This window comes from Hydra vulgaris, chromosome 08, assembly GCF_038396675.1.
Source record: "Hydra vulgaris chromosome 08, alternate assembly HydraT2T_AEP".
In the NCBI taxonomy this organism is placed as follows: Eukaryota; Metazoa; Cnidaria; class Hydrozoa; order Anthoathecata; family Hydridae; genus Hydra; species Hydra vulgaris.
This window is the reverse complement of record NC_088927.1, coordinates 62,212,501-62,227,318: the sequence shown is the minus strand read 5'-3', so window position 1 is coordinate 62,227,318 and position 14,818 is coordinate 62,212,501. Positions and strand designations below refer to the sequence as shown.

The 14,818-nt window shown below is 29.2% G+C and overlaps 1 protein-coding gene across 2 annotated transcripts in view; it reads right to left on the bottom strand.

Annotated features, from left to right (window-relative positions):
• Positions 1–14,818, bottom strand: part of LOC100205448 (anoctamin-4) — a 59,539-nt gene that overhangs the window by 29,422 nt on the left and 15,299 nt on the right. For both annotated transcript variants that reach the window (XM_065804114.1, XM_065804116.1), the window contains one exon: positions 9,032–10,557. In XM_065804114.1, the coding sequence (XP_065660186.1) occupies positions 9,032–10,557 (1,526 nt within the window). The remainder of the gene's footprint in view (positions 1–9,031; positions 10,558–14,818) is intronic.

Genomic DNA, 14,818 nt, shown 5'->3' with positions numbered 1-14,818 from the left:
TTGATATCAGTTTACCATTTGATCTATAGTATATAACAATAAAATAAAGTGTACATTTTGGTTTATTCCAGTAGTAACTTTGCACTTAAATTTTAATGTAAGAATTCTTTTAAAGCAGTAAAACCAGGACATATCAGGCATCGATGTAACATGCACTCTGCATTATCCCGATTGCAAACAATCATTTCCATTAAAACTTTATAGTCTTGGTCATTTTTAAGAGCATCAGTTAACAACTTAATATTTAACAAACACGATGAGTGCCAGACCAGTTTGTGGTTACACACAATCTTGGGCAAAGGCTGCAAAACTTTGAAAATCCAACATTTAAATTAGAGTGTTCAGATTTAAATTCTATATAAAGTTATTTTAAATTATTCAATAGCAATATTTTTGAATGTGTTGCCTGTACCCTATACTGACAAAATCTTTTTTTTCCAGGCATCATTTGTGTGTACTTGTCCCTTTGATAAAAGTTATGAACAAGATCAATAGTTTCATGAGAAAGCGACTTTCCTTTTTTTGATGATGGTTTATACGAAATTCCATGTCTTTTTTAAGCTTTTCTAGCCTCTTATATAGGTAAACAGAAACATTAAAAAATTCTGTGAATTTTGGGAGTGACCATGATTCATGTTAATATCTTTTTTTTTGCGGAGTATGATGTCACATTTTTTAGTCTATCTTTTAACTCATTTAAAACTGAGTTTAGATCAATTTTATGATTATCAATTGAAGAATTGGTGTACAAGATGGTGTCAATCTTATTATAGGATCAATATTATAATTTTTATTTATTTTGTTTGTTGCTGCTTCAGTTATTTGATCGAATTTTCTTTTTGCAGCTGCTTTAAGCTTAATATAATAATCTATAGGTGACACACCTATAGATTCAAGACTTTCATTAAAAGATGCATGTTATTCATGTTCAGATTCAACTCTGCTTTAGCATTAATCATTTGATTCTAATTTTGTATTTATACTCTGTACCCTTTTGTAACAACTACTGCATAATTTCCATACAGGTACAACAGGAATATTTTGTGTTTTAAGAGTTATAGCCATTGATAGCAATATCTTCACATTTGATATAAAAAGAAAAGAAACAATCATTTCTAAACTAATATAAACTAAGCATCATTGCAAAGAACATATTAGTATATTTATTAGTTTATAGAATAATTAAACTTTAAATTTATAAAAAGATTTATTTTTTCTTCTTAAAAAGCATCTAGTAGTCTTATTATTTTTTTAGTTTATTTAATTACTATTTGAATCATTCAAATCATTAAAATAATATCAAAATTGCCTTTTACGTTTTTCTTTCAATTTTTATGTTTTTTTTTAATAGATTACAGCATTTCTGAAATTTTCTTTCAAATGCAACTACAAAGTGCTCTCCATGATAATAGCAAACAATTTCCCACAGTCAAATATACCAGCTCTCCATAACAACTCATGTTTTTTATCACTTGAAAATGTTGATAGGTCTAAAAGCAAGGTTTAACAAGAAGACCTTGTCTTCTTGTTAAACCTTGCTTGGGACAGTCATTATTACATTCTAATCCAGTAGATTTTTCTATAATTTTCCAACTTTTAAAATCTATTCAAAAAATCTAATTTTGAAATATTTTACAAAATAAATATTTTTAAGAAATAGCATTAACATTATTTAGTTTGTGGTAAATAATTTATGCATTTTATTATAATATCCATCATTTTATTATAATATCCATATAATTGGATGATATATTATATGACTTTCTCTTATACATGATTAAAAGGTAATTAAATTTTGTTTTATTTACAGATCATATAGTAATCATTTAACATTTATTAATTAGTTAAGTAAACATAAAAATCCTGCAAAGTAACAGGAAACTAATATTTATAGTATGAAATCAGAAACAAAAATATAATAATGAGGAAATAAAAGGTTTTATATATAAAAGAGAAAAAATGTCTTTTACAAATAAAGCCTTTTACAAAAAATGACTTAAAAACGTCATTTCTTATCTACATTAAAGATCTTCCTGACAACCTTACATCTAAAGTAATTCTTTTTGCTGATGACTCAACTTTATACTCCTGTCTTGACAAAAAGTCTTATTTTTACGATCGCTTAGAACAGACAGCCAATCTTGAATCTAATCTCACTTCTGTCGCAGATTGGGGCTCACAGTGGCTTGTGAATTTTAACCCTAATGAAACTCAGTTATTTACTGCAAACAACTATTGCAGTACTGTTGACATTCCTATATTAATGAATGGCAACCCTCTCACTGAGTCTTCTTATTGTTTACTACTGACTTTTCATGGAAACTAAATATACAATCGATTGCTAAATAAGCATCCGCTAAGGTCGCCTCTCTTCATCATGCTCGCCATTTTCTTACAGCCGTAGAGTAAGAAGATCGAAAATCGTATTGGTTGTCTAACAGTAAGTTATTTGACTCAAGATGAGATGTGAGAAATTATTTGATCAAAGACTCAAAGATCTTGCAGAAAGAAGACTGATTGGACAATAATCGGAGGAGTGAGAATGTTCACTGGAGTTTTTGAAATTTGGAACAACATGCCATTTTCTAGCAGGCAGGAAAACAAGACTCAGTCAAGCACTTATTAAAAAGTTCAGAGAGAATTGAAGAGAGTTCTGGAGAGCAATTTTGTAAGACTATGACAGGAATGTTGTCTTGGTAACTCTTCTAAGTCATATCTCGGTAAACTCTTCTAAGGCTTGTGGTCCAGCCTTAGAAGAGTTTACCGAAATATGACTTTAGCAATGGAATATTAGTTATAATATAAAGTCATTTTTAACTTTTTAAATATTATTTAAAAAAAAACTTTTTCTGAATGATCATACTTTTAAAAGTAATAAAACTTCAAAAGCTTATGGTATCTAAATGGATCTTTTGTACTAAATGGGTGAGAATTCTGCCTAAATATATTTCTTTGTAAATAATATTTTTATTAGCTTATATTAAATTGAAAATTAATTTCTCTTTTTGATAAAATATTTGATTAATTTATCTTTTCTTCATATTTTCATGTTAATTTTTCAATTTTATTCTAGTTTTACTAATTTGTATATATTTGTAGCATATTGTGATGATTTTAATGGAGATCATCATATATTCGTAAAATATTACATGGTTTTGCTTCACAGTACATTGAAGTTTTATAGTACATTTATAGTACATTTTATGGTTTTGCTTGTTTCTCTGTTTTTATGACTAGACAACTCATTCTATTATCTCTAGAGATGTGTCAGAACCAGTTTATGTTAAGTCCCTGATTGCGGGTACCTGGAAGAAAAAACCGGGTTGGAGCCCGGGTAACCGGTACCAAGTCTATACTAAAAAGGTGGAATTAAAGCTTGACAAATTTCTTTTGCTGTATTGTTTTTTCACAAAATAACACTGAATAATGCGCTGATTAAGCATGCCTAAATATTAAAAAAAGCTATATATTATTAAAAGCTAATATTATATAATAATTAATGAGTTAAATAATATTAAATAATAATTAATAGGTTGTTAATATTTGGAATAAGGGATTGTCCATAAAGTAGGGGAGACCGGGGCTAGTTGACCGCAGGGGTAAGTTGACAAACTGCGTTTATCTTCAGAGCCTTTCATCAGAAAGTGACAAAAATTACACAGAACCTTCCTAATTGACCATTTCATCATTCACTATAGTATTGTCAGGATTCGTGCATGTGCATGGGAGATATTAAGACTTATGTGTTTTTTAGGCAAAAACGTAACTTTTGGAACATCACTTCCTTTTTACTTTACAAAAAAAATAGTTAGTCGTATGAAAAAATTATTGCAAAAGTTCTAGTCACAATTAGTTTACTATATCTATTCAGACTTTTTTTCAAAGTTGCTGTTTTTCAGGATCTATAGAATGTTGATTGAAAAAAAGGCTTTTGGGGTAAGTTGGCAAAATTTTCACAGGGTAAGTTGGCTCATAGCATTTACCATGGAAAAAAATATATTTTTATAAAATAATTACTTTTTTTTTTAAATTTTAACAATATTAAAAAAATTTATTCTTATAAAAAAAATATTTTTTAGTTTTTGGGCTACTGTTTTGGCTGTTATACGTACTAATATTTGGTACCAGCTAAAAGTAATATTAAATTTTTGGCTTTTTTGCCAAAATTAATAGTAAAAATAATTTTATTAATTTTGCACTTAATAGTACATTAATAATCGTTTTTATAGTTTGCGTCAACTTATACCGTGGTGGGGTAAGTTGGCACAATTTTTCTTTTTTTTATGAGGGCCCAGGAAGGCTCCAAGAATTTTTTTTTGTAACTGAATGCAAATTTTATAAGTTCATACTCTTTGAGATTACACTTTAATTCATACTCTTTGAGATTACACTTTAATATTTTTAAAAAAATATGCTGTTAGGCCTATAGAGCTCAAATGAGTAAAAAACAAGCTAACTAGCCCCAGTCTCCCCTATATATGCTTTTATTTCAACCTCCCCGTGTTTTCATATATTCTTTTTCGAGTACCATCCACCTGCCTAAAAGTACATACGCTTTTAACCTACCTACCCAACATTTAATGATATTTTTTAAATTTAGAGTCTCCTAATTTTTATAATTGACCTCTGCCCCCCATCTCATACACACCATTTGCAGACCCTGTCTCCACATCTGAGCGTACGTACTTTATGGACAATCCCATTATATCAATCAATCCTTTATGGACTTGCTGTCTTGGGTCGGCAAAATAATGGCAAAATCTTCAAGAGAACTTTAAAAATTAAAATTAACTCTATCAATTTCAAAAAACACTGTTCTGGCAAACTAATTTTCGTTTTAATATTGTGTTATTATATATAACTATTTTTTTGTAACTTATTGCTAAATAAAACTTAATAAATTTAATCCCTTTAATTTGAGAGGGGTTGAGTTCATCAGATGGTCATTACTCTTAAACGCAAAATAAAAATGTTTTTTCTTTGCCATTCGTTTTTCATCCCTCTGATCCCTTTTTAATTTATTTCATAAACCAACTTTATAAATTAAACCTAGTGTAATTTATAAGTTTTAGATAACCCTTAAAAAAAAAAAAAGTAAACAAGTGGAATTAGATTGTGGTAATTAAAAAATAATTTGAAAAATCTGATCTCTTTGTAATTTAACCCTTAAACCAATTTGGTTTAAATTTGGAATTATTTAATAACAAATAAAAGTAAAAAAAAAAAAAAGCAACAGCTAATTACATAATATCATATAAAGAATTTTACATTTGTTATTTTTTTACTTAATTAATCATTAGCTAAAGAATTACTTATATAGGCACTAATTAATCAAAAGTTATGTTACAGAAAATAAAAGATTAAGGATAGACAGAGAATTGCAAAAAAAAAAAAAAAAAAAGTAGTAGAAGGAAAAGGAAGTAGACCTTCTTGACTGAAAAAGGAGTAGACCTTCTTGATTGTAACATGAATAAATTGAAAAAATATATTTTAAGTGAGACACGCCTATATTGAGTATATAGGGCTTTGAGGTTTTTTGCAGGTCAATCGGGGGAAGGTCTTGTTAGGGTCGTGTCGAGGTTTTTTTTTGAGTTATGGGTTAGGGTCTTGTTAGGGTATATGTCTTGTTACTTGTTAGGAATTAACTTTGACTTTGCTCAATAAAATTTTTTGAATAATAACATTTTAAAAGGCCAAAAAGTTTAAATAATAAGGAAAACTGTGTGTTTTCTATGTTTACAAAAATGCAAAATAGAACTTTTATGAATGAGCACAAAATAGATTGGTTTTATTTTAAAAAAAGGTTCCAACAGGAGTTTGTGATAATTTTTTTTTTTTTTTTTTAACATCTTCGCTTCCAACAAGGCTGCAAGCAGCCACTAATTAAAGTTGGAAGTTACTGTAAGAGAAAAGATGAAGATTGTAGAGCAAGATAACGATTGACGGACAACTTAAAAGATTGCAAATTATATGAATCAGGAAAGCAATATGAAGGAAGCGAATTCCAAAGAACTGATGTTCGAGGAAAAAAACTAGACGAATAAGCGTTTTTGGAGCACTTAGGAACAGTCACAGAAAAAGGATGACACTTAATTAAATGACGAGTAACACGAGAATGAATTTTAGTAGATGGCGCAAGAGACGTTAGCTCTTTAGAGCAGTGCCCATTATAGTATTTGTAGAAAAGAGAAAGAGAAGCAACATTACGACGATGTGATAATGGTTGGAGGTTGGCTGCAAGAGCTGGTCCAACTATGTTTACAATGCGTTTTTGCACCTTGTCTAAAAGAGAAAGGGCATCATTAGAAGATCCGCCCCAGATATGGCAACAGTATTCCATACGAGGCCGGATTTGAGATTTATAGAGATAGAGAATAGAATCCAGAGTAAGAAAGTGGCGAGCACGATAAAGAGATGCAACCTTAGCAGATACTAATTTTGCAACTGATTTGATATATGGTTTCCAAGAAAGAGTGGAAGTAAGAGTTAATCCAAGAAGATGAAGAGTAGGTGACTCATCGAGTACATCACCGTTCATAAATATAGGAAGATCTAAATTATTGCGATAACGATTGGCTGAAAAAAATTGAGTTTTATCTGAACTAAAGTTCACCAGCCACTATGAGCCCCATGCTGTAGCAGAAGTGAGATCCTTTTCAAGCTCAAATGCCCCCTCCAAGCAATCAGAGGGTGTTGGTTTCTTATAACGACAAGAATAAATGGTAGTATCATCAGCAAACAATGCCACCTTAGATGTGAGAATATCTGGAAGATCGTTAATGTAAATTAAAAAGAGTATAGGGCCAAGGATAGAACCTTGAGGAACCCCTGAAGTTACAGAATAAGAAGAAGAGTGTTGTTCATCGAGGACAACTCTTATGCTACGATTGGAAAGGAAGGATTCAATGATCTTAAAGATGTTGCCGGATACACCATAAGAAGAAAGCTTATGGAGAAGACCAGCATGCCAAACTTTATCAAACGCTTTTGAAATGTCAAGAGCGATGGCCTTAACCTCTCCACCTTCATCTAATGCATGATAAAACCTGTCAGTTATTACTGTTAGCAAATCAGCTGTAGAACGAGAAGATCGAAATCCATATTGATGGTCAGAAAGTTATTAGATTCGAGATGAGAAATTAAGTGTTTGTTAATTAAAGATTCAAAAACCTTGCTTATGATAGGAAGAAGACTTATGGGACGGTAGTTAGACAAATCAGATCGCTCCCCAGAATTTTTGAAGATAGGGATAACAGATGCGGCTTTCCAGCAGGCTGGAAAACAAGACTCTGATAAGCACTTGTTGAATAGTTTTGAGAGTATAGACAACAGCTCCGGAGAACACTTCTGCAAGACAATAACAGGTATGTTGTCTGGGCCACAAGCTGAAGAAGAGTCTACTAGAGAGACTGCTGGAAACTTGTTCAAAAAGTTCAACCAAGATGACAAATAAGTTTTACTGCATGAGCTGTTCAATTTTTATTCAACTCATGTTAACTCACCTCCTCAAAATACTCTAAACTATGAATGCTTGATTTGCAGGATTAGAAAACAAAAGTTTAATGAAAAACATCTAATGAAAGACAAACAAACAAATTATATAACCACAAAAAACAATGCTCATCGCCAAGCTCAAGAGTTGGATTTATGGAACTGAGAAAAGATGCACAAAGTGTTATTGGTCACTTCTCTGCTGCTAAAAAAAAACATCAAAACTTGTAAACTTTGGTTTTAAATTATCTTATTGGAGCTGAACAAATTGCACCATGAGTCATTGCCACAAAGAAAAGAAAAGGTCATCTCATGGTACCATATAACTTAGCCAGGTTACTGGTGATAAACAGTTTACAGTAACTCCAGACATTTTCCTTGGAAAATCAGAAGTCTACTTCATTGAAAAATCTTAAATCTATTCATTGAATAATTCCAAATAATAAAAATAATTTGTTTTTATATAAACTATAAAAAAATAATCAATTTTTAAATTGAATTTTTTTATTTGCAAAAACACAGATTTCTTTGGCAAATAATCTTAAAACCCTAGAATTGGTCAATATTCAGCTGAATACTGTCAATGTATTGATGGTGGAGAATCATTTTTGAAAATAAACCTTGGTCCTATTAACAAAGTTAACTGATGACACATTTAGTCCCCCACAGAAAATTCAAAAATCACTAAAGAAATAAGAAACACAACAAAATATATAAGAAACTGTTAATCATTGAAATTTCATAAGGTCCTACAAAAACATAAGGCTACTGCTGAATTTAATCAACATAAATGACATTAGGTTTAAATTTTCATGCAATCCTCAAATTGTCAACCTTTAACGTGGAAATCAATCAAATTCAATTAAGCAAATGACATTCTTAATGACACTAAGAAAAAAACCTTAAGACTTTGAAATAACTCAAATAGTTTTAAAAATGCGATTCACTTTTAAAGAAAACTAACTTGTTTACTTTTTAAGTATCACTTAATTCAGTATTTTTCAGTTTGCAATTTTGCTTTCATCATACAAAACCTTGTTAAAGTTTTTTAAAATTATTTATATATTTTAAATCAATAAAATTGTAGATTAGACAAGGTAATTAGAATTCCAAATGTGTCATTTCTTTTAAAGAGGTCATAGGTTTTTTTCACAAAAAAAGAGTAGCATCTTGAACTGTAGTGGTCCTGTCAGCCTCTTGGGGAGGTAAAAAAAAAAGAGTATCTAAGAAAATTTAAGATACTTAAGAGTATCTAAGAAAATTTAGGATATCCATAAATATCTATGAGTTTTTTTTTAAGCTCATTTTGCTGTATCAAATAGATATTTTTCTAAATGATAAAACATTAATAGACTTTCATAAAAAATAAATTATCTCTGGGTTAACCTAAAACATGTTTTAGGAGTTACTATTTAAAAAAATAAAACTCATACAATGTTTTTTCATAAATTTAAATAAATTTTTATTTTCAATTTTAATAAATTTTCATAAAAGCAAAATGGGTTTTAAAAAAGTCTCATTTAATTAAAAATTTTCTTACGGAATTAAAATTTCCATGGTATTTCCAATTATTTGTTGTCCAACCATGATGATCACAAGTTGAATAGTCAACTCAAGAAAACATCCTTGAACAGAACAACCATCAAAGCGAAATTTCTGACTAGTAAACCTCTTGTAATTTCCAGGACTGCCAACAAAAAATTCACTTTTAAAAAAAGCTACATAAAAGATTGAAGCATATGTGTTGACAAACTGAAACCAAAACATTTTAATTGTAAAGCTATCTTCGTAGTCTGTTGCTGTCCGTGGGTTCTCCCAATTAGTCAGCTTAACTGCAATTCTCTGGTAAACAAACTTTAAAAGATTTATAGCAACTAAGTTAACACAAGCAGCACAAGCAGAAACAACCATTTTAGAGCGACTTCGAACTGTTTCATTACGTTGACCAATAAGGAAAATATAAAATGCTGCTCGAAAAATAATAACACCAACAACAGCACTAAGAACTAAAACCATGAAAAACAAAACAACTCCAAAAGCACCAAAAAGACGAGTATATCTTTGAGTTGTTGGCATATAGGGCTCCATTTTCATAGTAACTGGGTTTTTTTTAAGTCTAGTGACTTTTGCAAGGTATTCTGGTCTAGGACGCTCTTCTTCTTCTTCAAAATCCATAGTATGCCATTCATAGGCTAGAGATATTTCTTTGCGCTTCCAAAACTCTAAGTATATAGTAGCCCAAAGAGACATAAACACTGCAAAAAAAAGAGTGGAGTCATTATCAAAGAAATGAGTAATTTTAGAGTAAATGCAACCTTGACTATGAAGCAAATAATAGGAGCAAATTTTATCACACAAGGGACACATGTAAAATTTATATGTGCCATCTGTCTGATTGTTTGGATTACAAACTTCTTTAACAATAGGAGAATCATATGCTGAAATCACACCATACAAAAAGCAAAAAAAACCAACAATCGCAGCTGGGACAAGAAATGTTGTGTATAAGCCAAGCCATGCAAAATATAGTGCAACTTTTTCACCAAAATAACTTCGAATGGCCTCAATAGGTTGGTATTTAAAAATACGTTTCAGACTTGCCCAATCTTCTTGTAAAAATTGACGATCATTTATTGGGGTATCTTTTGCATTTTTTTTTACTGGTCCACTGTGCAATGGATAGATATCAAGAAAGATACCATTTGCTTGAAGATTATCTATACCTAAATCTAATTCTCCTTTATCATAATGAGTTTTTTCAAGAATGGAATAAACTATTCTCCTTCTTTCAATGGTGGAAAAAAAAAAAGGTTTATCACTGTAAATAAATTGTGATAGTTGTTCTTGGTCAAAAACTTTAACAAAGAATTTTTTCTCGTCACGTGTATGCTTATCACGAATTACAAATGGATCAATATTTTCAATCATGCTGTGCAATTTTCCATGGTACCATTCATTTATATTTATATCATAATCTTTTATGGGCATTTTCATTTTTAAATCTTCAGCATATTCACATAAAATATTAAATGGTGCATGCACTTTGACAAAGCGAATAACATCTTCCTAAAGAAATTTATATTTATTACAACAATTATTTTTCAAACTAATAAATTATATAGTATATTTTATTTTATGTATTTATAGTCTTAAAGTAATAATAAGCCTAACAAAAAATTAAATAACGAAACACTAATTCTGAAACACTTTTAAAATTTTGCAAAGTAACATCAAATTTATTTTAAAGCAAAAATTACTGATTAGAAAGTGGACCATGTAATACTTTTAAACAAAGACTCAAAGGAAATCCATTAATTTTCTCAAAAATAAAATTTCAAATTAAATAAGATTTTTTTTTTATAACACTTTATAAAATAACTTTTATGAAACTGTTTAACTATTTATTACTGTTAGCAGTATAAAGATAAATTTTCTTCAGTATGAACATTCAAAAAGTCCTTTTTCATGCTTACATCAGCTGTCTAACAGTAACCTAGGCTACTGTTATACAATTAATTGCATTTAATTTAAATGAAGTAATAAATGATTAGACATGATTCATATTTATGAATAAAATGGCTTAACTAGGTTATGAAGACTTCTGAAAGAACAATTGAAGAAGCAATGTAATTATCTATTACATACTTCTTTGGTTTTAGGCCAGGAAAGTGTAATGTTTATTGTATTTATTAAGACAAGTTCAAAAAAGATTTTTGGAAAAGAAAAAAAATCTGTGGATGAAATACCAAATTTATTTTACTATTATACTATTATACTATTTATATTATACTATCATATTATACTTAATGTATTTGGTATTTCATCCATCCATTTTTGTGGACCAAAAAATATAGTTTGGAGGACTTAGAGTTTCTATAGAAAACTATTGTTTGTACAGAGTTTAAACTATGTGTTCACAGAAGATGTAGGGTTGTTAATAAGATGTACAAGTTGATTTTATATTGTTTTGAGTGGAAAAGTTTTCTGAAGCTAGTAAAGAAATCTAAAAAAAAGATTGAAATAGTAATGGTGTAGTAAAATGGAGTGTTGGTAAAATAAAATTGGCCCAAGCCGAGTTTAGAGAACTACCTTCACTCCCTGAGAGCATCAGATGATTCATTATAGATTAAAGAGAAGTGATACAAAACATGCCCTTTATTTAAATCAGTTCATTTCTCTGTAAAAAAATAATGGTAAGGAAATGAATGTAAAATATTTTAGATTTATTAGTGTATATCACACTTTTAGACGTATGATGTAATTTTAGTCAATTTTCTGGCTCAGATCGATGTTTATTGGGTTTATTTGGAAAAACTCTGTTCTTGTACAAAACCCACAAATATTTTGGGAATTTTTTTGTTCTTTTTTTAAAGTACATTTTTATTATGTTTTTAAGTGCTCACGACATTTTTTTCTAACCATGGCTCAAATAACCTTTTAATTATAACTTATCTGCTGATATTCAAAGAACTTAAAAAAACCTTAAGGAATTGCAATAAATATAACTTTCTTTTTCTAAATATCTTTAAGAAAACTTTTTAAAATCAATGTTTTAGGTGCTTAAAAACTCCAACCATAAGAATAATCTAATAAATTTATTACTTATGACTTTATTATTAAAATAATGTTTTTAAATAAACTTTTAATAACAGAAAAAAAAGAAAAAAGTAGCCTCCTTTAATGTAGTGACTCCTCAGCCTTGGGGAGGCGAAAAATGAAAAAAAAAAATTAATTAAATTTAAAAAAAATTAAAATGGATTAACACAGTATAATTATAACCAGCAGCTGAAAAAGCTCGTTCGGCCTCTACGCTTGTTGGTGGTATAGTCATCAAGTAACTATACGCTATATCTAGAAATTTGCCCCTTACTCTGTTACTTTCAAAGGCAGACATTTCCTGCTTCAGTAATTTATCAAAGTCTAAAGAATCTAAATTTGGTATCTCCTTTACATTTTCTGTCCGGCTTTACTTGTCTTTCTGTATTTGATTTTCCAATTCTTTTTTCAGCGATAGAATTGTAGGAGTAAGTATTTGGGAATTATGAATAGAATCTACAGATTCTTTTTCTTCAAGTTCATTTTCTTTGTCTTCATTTCTTTCAATTATATAAACTCATATCAATACTTTTTTTATTTCTTGACACATAATGGTTCTTTTTGGCATTGAAAAAGTATTTTTTTAAATTTCTTGTTTATATTTTTTAGGATTTTGTAAGTAAACTAGTAGTCCATTTAAATTCTTATTACGACGTTGGGTAAGCCTCTCACCAAGTGCCATGGCTAAATCTATGCTCAAAAGTGACGATTGCTTTTGTAATTTATCTAACATAAATTGAAAAGTTGTTTCCGCAGTGACAAGGTTCAAATCTATCCTGCATAATAGTTCGAGACCAAGTTTTAGTGGCTCCAGGTAAATAATTAAGTCATTGATTTGGGACCATTCTTCTTGCATGAAACGAATTTCTGATCAAACATCATTTATGGCTTTTTCAATACACAGATTTAGTCTATGAAATCTTTCTAACATATCGAACATACTGTTTCACCTAGTTTTACAATCAAGAATCAACTTAAGCTTTTTCCTGTGTTCTTGTAGGATGTACTTCTGTAAATATGTATTATTTTTGACAGGAGAGTTTTTAAATATTTTCACAACCTTTCTCACTTTTTTCATGAGATTTTTGTTCTTAATTGTTAACTAATCCAGCAGATGGTCGGTCCAAAATTATTGTCAAATCATATTTTTTATTTATAACTTAATCATCATCAGTGTTACCATATTTATCTTCTTCTTCACAATTTTCATATGTTGGAAATGATTCTTTGACTTCTCCGTTGTTTTTCTTGTATAAGATATCAATAACTGCAAGTTGCATTCCATGAGCATAACATAGTTGTTGATATCAAGACATCATTTTACCGACTTTCACCATCACACTTGCTCCATCAGTGGTCATGGCGATAATGTCTTTTTGGAGGTCAATATCTATCCTGCAACTAACTTGACGCAATATTCTGCATTACACGATCCATGGATTCGAATCAATCCAAGATTAAAGTGTTTCACCTCCATATGTACATTTAAATTTAAGTATCTCTGACTATTTTGTGATGTCCATTCATCAAACGCTACTGAAAACTTTTGATTTTGCTTTTTTAGTGATATGAACTTTTGCATTATATCGGCTTTTACAGAATCTGAGAATTTAACTACCATCAATCTTATAGTATTGGGTGAAGTAGGGAGCCAGAAACCACTCTTTGAAAACAAATACTGCAAATCTGAAGATGTGCAAAAACTATTAAATGTAAAGCCATCTTTAGCAAACATGCGCAATACCATTTGTTTGGTGTCAGTTGTTCTAACCTTTTTCGATAGAATTACTTCTTCGTCTTCGCAGCCGATGTATATTTTAGGCTCTAGTTCAACTGATTCATGCTGTTTTGAAGTTGGAGCTCCATCTTGTTGTAAAACGTTTGATTTTAAATCGGTGCCGTGTTTAGTTTTTAAATGGATTCATAACCTTTTAGTTGATCTTTGACTAATTTTTAAAATAGCCAAACATAACATGCACTTCGCATTTTCTTCTTTATCACTTTTTTTAAAATAATTCCATATAGTTTTAATTTGCGACATGCTTAGTTGGTACTTTTGTTTTAAAATCTTGATATAAATAATTTTTAAAGTCTTTTTAAAAAGTAATTTTTAAAAGTATATTTATTATTATTATGCACGCACGTTTTCAATTTCACCTTCTCAACATACTCATTAACAAAAATTTCAACATACTCATTAGCGAAAATTTCAACAACGACAAAAAAAAATTTAAATGAGTTCAACTAATGTTTTGCTAAATAATTGTTTATTTTTGAATGATTTTTTTATATTTATAGCTAAGAAAAATATTTTAATAACTGAAGTTATATATTAATTTGTCTTAATTATGAAAATTGGGCAATATAAAGGAAAAAATTTCAGACATCCATTAAGTAAGTGAATATATTTAATCTTTTATTTAATTTTTTCCATCATTACAAAATTTATTATTAAACAGAAATTTAATTTCTGATTTTTCTATTATATAAGTATTAAGAAAAAACTCCATATATACGAAAAACAATTTTAAAAATTAATAGACGTGAAAACAAATAAACATAAGAAAAAAAATTAACAAAGTTTCTTATAGTTCAAGGGTACATAGCAAATTAGTTTCATAAAAGTCGTTAATAAATAGCATATTAAAACTTTCAATTGTTATTATAAAATTATAAAATTGTTGTTATGAGATCCTCTACTTGTATCAAACCTGTAGCTAAAAATAACAAC